General features: G+C 48.4%; 1 protein-coding gene across 1 annotated transcript in view; it reads right to left on the reverse strand.

Annotated features, from left to right (window-relative positions):
• The window catches only part of fancd2 (FA complementation group D2), a gene marked incomplete at its 5' end in the record, with an annotated part of 93662 nt that overhangs the window by 67724 nt on the left and 19938 nt on the right, over positions 1-6000 (reverse strand). Inside the window, 5 exon segments of the mRNA XM_084333743.1 lie at positions 1163-1297; positions 3440-3586; positions 4196-4231; positions 4705-4822; positions 5882-5982. Coding sequence (XP_084189869.1) covers positions 1163-1297; positions 3440-3586; positions 4196-4231; positions 4705-4822; positions 5882-5982 — 537 coding nt within the window.

Consider the following 6000-nt stretch of genomic DNA (forward strand, 5'->3'; position numbering starts at 1 on the left):
AAACAATATAAATATAGTCCTTTCATGCACAATTGATATCCTAACTATTCTAACGTTGCAATGCTTTGATAACAACGCTGCAAGATGGTTATGAATGAATTAATGAATGGATGAATGAATGAATGAAAACTTTATTTAACAGATTGCAGAATGGGTACAATACAGTACGGCTCAATACATACAATTGTTAAGGGGATGCAGACCTGAGAAAGACGTTTGTCTTGTTTCCATCAGGGTCCCCCATTTTCAATTCATATAGACATTTATGACATACACAACATACATGACATTTATGGCATAGGGACATATAGGTATTTAGTACTGATACATTTGTGACATAAGCGGTATTCAAATATACAGTACTGTTACCCCTAGATCCTGACAGAGTATATACATATGATGGGGAGGGGACTGTACATTAGGAGGGGGTGGGTGGGTGGGAGAGAAATATACATACAGCGGGGAGGGAATATATAATGAAACGCTCTAGACCACATTGCTTAGCAGAGTTCGGTGATGTGAATGGAAACTGTCAAGTTGATCAACCGATTTTGAGTATATGGGGCATGGGACTTGAGCAATTTTTTTTTTTTTTTTTTTTAAATAACTAAATAGTTACTTTTCACAGTAACTCATTACTTTTGGGTGTAAGTAACTAGTACAGTAACGAAGTTACTTTGAAATGAAGTAACTAGTAAAGTAACTGAGTTACTATTTTTCAGTAACTAGCACAACACTGCTCAGAACCCACTCAGAACCCCTTCAGAACCCGCTCAGAACCCACCTCAGAACCCCTTCAGAACCCACTCAGAACCCACTCAGAACCCACCTCAGAACCCCTTCAGAACCCGCTCAGAACCCACCTCAGAACCCCTTCAGAACCCACTCAGAACCCACTCAGAACCCTCTCAGAACCCCTTCAGAACCCACTCAGAACCCACTCAGAACCCCTTCAGAACCCGCTCAGAACCCACTCAGAACCCTCTCAGAACCCCTTCAGAACCCACTCAGAACCCCTTCAGAACCCACTCAGAACCCCTTCAGAACCCACTCAGAACCCGCTCAGAACCCTCTGAGAACCCACCTCAGAACCCGCTCAGAACCCGCTCACAACCCGCTCAGAACCCCTTCAGAACCCGCTCAGAACCCACTCAGAACCCACCTGCTGGCAGTAGGAGTCGAAGGCCGTGAAGGAGTGTCTGTACATGCGGCCCCCAAACGGCACCAGGCAGGGGTCCGGAGAGCGCACCAGGCTCTGGGCCAGCGCCAGGATGGAGGGGAAGTAGCCTCGCATGACCTGTGACGCAGCAATCATAATTAATAATAGTAATTAATAACTCCCCGCCGCCAGCACAGCATTGCAACACCGTTTATGATTCGTGATTCCATAGGGAGGTGTAGTGGTTACGTCTTTGCTGTTTCCGGCCGGTCCGCCTCGCAAAATGGCAACGTATTTCCCCCATTGCCCATTTCTAAATCGTCTCGTTTTAAAACAAATAAAGCATGAACATCCGCACGGTGTACCTTTCTGTGCGTATTCATCCACAATCTAGAGCTCAACGTGAAAATATTCGCAATTAACCAAAAAAAATAAAAAATTTCAACCAAAAATGCTTAACACAATAACTGCCACGCAATATACGCATCCTTAGCAGCTGACGCCATCACTGTAAACGGTGGGAGTCGCTCACCTTGTTTGCAGGGCTATACCTATTTAAATATTATAGCTATATCTGCAATACTATGGCCCATTTGACATCGGGTATCTATCGTTCAAGATGTGGAAAAGTTATATTTTTTCCATCCATACATTGTCGTTTTATACCGTGGTGAATATAAATATAGTTTTAAAGTGGTCTAGGATAATTCCTATAACGCTAGTAATAGGCCGCGATGCATATTATACTTAATCCATTGGCATTTCGTCCCTATACACGCTACAATAAAAAATTCAAATGCATATGATCGGTATATATTATGTTCCATCATGCATGCAGGAAATGGGGGGGGGGGGTCGTTTATGATTAATCGATTGTCAATAACGGCATTCGTTGATCAGAGCGATGGCAATGATGGAAATGGACAATCAAGCTGAAATTAACGTTAGATTCATGCTCTTACCTCTGGCCGATGAGACTGCAAAAAGAATATTCCAATTATTTGATTGCCATCTCTTCCTGGATCAGGCCTCACCTGAGAGTACCCCCTGAAGACCCTCTGCAGCAGAGCGTCCTGGATCAGGCCTCACCTGAGAGTACCCCCTGAAGACCCTCTGCAGCAGAGCGTCCTGGATCAGGCCTCACCTGAGAGTAGCCCCTGAAGACCCCCTGCAGCAGAGCGTCCTGGATCAGGCCTCACCTGAGAGTACCCCCTGAAGACCCCCTGCAGCAGAGCGTCCTGGATCAGGCCTCACCTGAGAGTACCCCCTGAAGACCCTCTGCAGCAGAGCGTCCTGGATCAGGCCTCACCTGAGAGTACCCCCTGAGACCCTCTGGAGCAGAGCTTCCTGGATCAGGCCTCACCTGAGAGTACCCCCTGAAGACCCCCTGCAGCAGAGCGTCCTGGATCAGGCCTCACCTGAGAGTACCCCCTGAAGACCCCCTGCAGCAGAGCATCCTGGATCAGGCCTCACCTGAGAGTACCCCCTGAAGACCCTCAGAGCTTTCTGGATCAGGCCTCACCTGAGAGTACCCCCTGAAGACCCTCTGCAGCAGAGCTTCCTGGATCAGGCCTCACCTGAGAGTACCCCCTGAAGACCCTCTGCAGCAGAGCTTCCTGGATCAGGCCTCACCTGAGAGTACCCCCTGAAGACCCTCTGCAGCAGAGCGTCCTGGATCAGGCCTCACCTGAGAGTACCCCCTGAGGGCTCTTCCTGGATCAGGCCTCACCTGAGAGTACCCCCTGAAGACCCCCCTGCAGCAGAGCTTCCTGGATCAGGCCTCACCTGAGAGTACCCCCCAAAGACCCTCTGCAGCAGAGCATCCTGGATCAGGCCTCACCTGAGAGTACCCCCTGAAGACCCTCTGCAGCAGAGCCTCCTGGATCAGGCCTCACCTGAGAGTACCCCCTGAAGACCCCCTGCAGCAGAGCGTCCTGGATCAGGCCTCACCTGAGAGTACCCCCTGAAGACCCTCTGCAGCAGAGCTTCCTGGATCAGGCCTCACCTGAGAGTACCCCCTGAAGACCCTCTGCAGCAGAGCCTCCTGGATCAGGCCTCACCTGAGAGTACCCCCTGAAGACCCTCTGCAGCAGAGCCTCCTGGATCAGGCCTCACCTGAGAGTAGCCCCTGAAGACCCTCTGCAGCAGAGCGTCCTGGATCAGGCCTCACCTGAGAGTACCCCCTGAAGACCCCCTGCAGCAGAGCTTCCTGGATCAGGCCTCACCTGAGAGTACCCCCTGAAGACCCCCTGCAGCAGAGCGTCCTGGACCAGGCCTCACCTGAGAGTACCCCCTGAAGACCCTCTGCAGCAGAGCTTCCTGGATCAGGCCGCTCCTCACTTTCAGCTTCAGCAGCCTCTCTGCCCCTCGCCGGCTGTGGTTGGCATTGGTGGCGTGGAGGATGAACAGCACCAGCAGGTCTATGACCTGGCAGGGCAGCACATTGTAGTAACCATTAACACCAGCTAGTGATGCACGATATATCGGCCGATATGGCAATTTTTTTTACACATCGGTATCGGTCCGATATCAAGATAGGGGCGATATGGGCTGATAAAAAAGATTATAATAATTTTGTACATGTTTTGGCCTTAAATAGTTTGAAAATTATTTCTGAAAATAAGTTACAAAAGTTAAAATAGCTCTTTATTTGATTATCATAAAAAAGTGTTTTCTATACAGAGATATCGGCATCGGTAAATATCGGTATCGGCCAGAACAGCAATATTAATATCGGTTATCGGTATCGGCCACAATTTTCACATCGGTGCATCACTAGCAACAGCAGGTCTATGACCTGGCAGGGCAGCACGTTGTAGTGTAGTGCATCCGCGGAGCTAATGATGGAGCATCGCCGTCGGTTGTGCGATAGTAAAGGGCTAACCTTCTGTATTGTCACAGTGAAAGGGTTAACCGGCTGTCGTGTGGCAGTGAAAAGGGTTAAACTACATAAACGAGGAGACGGCTGATCCCGTTCCTTGGATCAGTAAGTAGGGGGGGGGTGAAGAGGTGAAGAGATGAGGAGATGAGACGTACCTTGTGATCGTCCGGTTCATCAACGCTCTCTATCGCCTGGAACGACAGGAGCACAATCAGGACGGCAGCACGTTAACGACCGACACAGACGTTAAACGCAGGGGTGTAACGTACCTGAGTGATTGTACTTCGTTACAATACTTAAGTACCGTTTTTTGGGGGATTTGTACTTTACTCGAGTATTAATAGGTTTGTATACTTTTACTCAATTACATTTCACAGGGAAAGTTTACTCCTTACATTTAAAATGCAGACCTACAAAGTACAAAGTACAAATCTCGCAGGTCCAACCATTTTAATTTGTGTATTTGTTTCTCCGGCCGAACTAACGCTTTATTTAAAAACAGCCAATCAAATCCCCATCAATGGAAAATGAACCCGCCCATGCCCATGCTGATTGGTCCTTGTGCAAGACTAGAAAGTGGGGATCTTTGATTAAGGACATCCCTAATGACAATACATTTGAATCTAATCTAATGGAAAAGGAGCTCTATGGAGTTATCTCCTACCTTGAGCCAGGCCTCAGAGATGGTCTTCTGGAACCGCACTGCTGCCTTGATGCCGTCCAACACCAAGGAGACACTGTCCTGACTGCTGCTGGCTGCTGCTGAGGTGGTGGTGGAGGAGCTGCTTTCAGGATGACACATTCAATCATATTATAAAGCATAGCAACAATATCATTAACGGTTTTAACCCATGAGCCTATTTCACAGTGTCTTCTTGACAGTATGTGTTGATGAGTGAGTGATGAGTGTAACAGGGTGGTTAGGAGTGTAACAGGGTGGTTAGGAGTGTAACAGGGTGGTTAGGAGTGTAACAGAGTGGTTAGGAGTGTAACAGAGTGGTTAGGAGTGTAACAGGGTGGTTAGCAGTGTAACAGAGTGGTTAGGAGTGTAACAGAGTGGTTAGGAGTGTAACAGAGTGGTTAGAAGTGTAACAGGGTGGTTAGGAGTGTAACAGAGTGGTTAGGAGTGTAACAGAGTGGTTAGGAGTGTAACAGGGTGGTTAGCAGTGTAACAGAGTGGTTAGGAGTGTAACAGAGTGGTTAGGAGTGTAACAGGGTGGTTAGGAGTGTAACAGAGTGGTTAGGAGTGTAACAGAGTGGTTAGGAGTGTAACAGGGTGGTTAGGAGTGTAACAGAGTGGTTAGGAGAGTAACAGGGTGGTTAGGAGTGTAACAGAGTGGTTAGTAGTGTAACAGGGTGGTTAGGAGTGTAACAGGGTGGGTAGGAGTGTAACAGAGTGGTTAGGAGTGTAACAGAGTGAGTGTAACAGAGTGGTTAGGAGTGTAACAGAGTGGTTAGGAGTGTAACAGAGAGTGTTAGGAGTGTAACAGAGTGGTTAGGAGTGTAACAGAGTGAGTGTAACAGAGTGGTTAGGAGTGTAACAGGGTGGTTAGGAGTGTAACAGAGTGGTTAGGAGTGTAACAGAGTGAGTGTAACAGAGTGGTTAGGAGTGTAACAGGGTGGTTAGGAGTTTAACAGGGTGGTTAGGAGTGTAACAGAGTGGTTAGGAGTGTAACAGAGTGAGTGTAACAGAGTGGTTAGGAGTGTAACAGGGTGGTTAGGAGTGTAACAGGGTGGTTAGGAGTGTAACAGAGTGGTTAGGAGTGTAACAGAGTGAGTGTAACAGAGTGGTTAGGAGTGTAACAGGGTGGTTAGGAGTGTAACAGAGAGTGTTATCTCACCCCGCTGTGCCCTTGTTCTTCAAGCGGCTCTGGGAGGCCTGCAGTGCAGGTGGCAGGACACAGTGCTCCAGAACCAGCTTCTTACGGAGCTCCGACACCACCTGCTCAGAGGGAACAAC

The sequence above is a fragment of the Notolepis coatsorum genome, assembly GCF_963971535.1.
Source record: "Notolepis coatsorum genome assembly, chromosome: 1".
NCBI lineage: Eukaryota > Metazoa > Chordata > Actinopteri > Aulopiformes > Paralepididae > Notolepis > Notolepis coatsorum.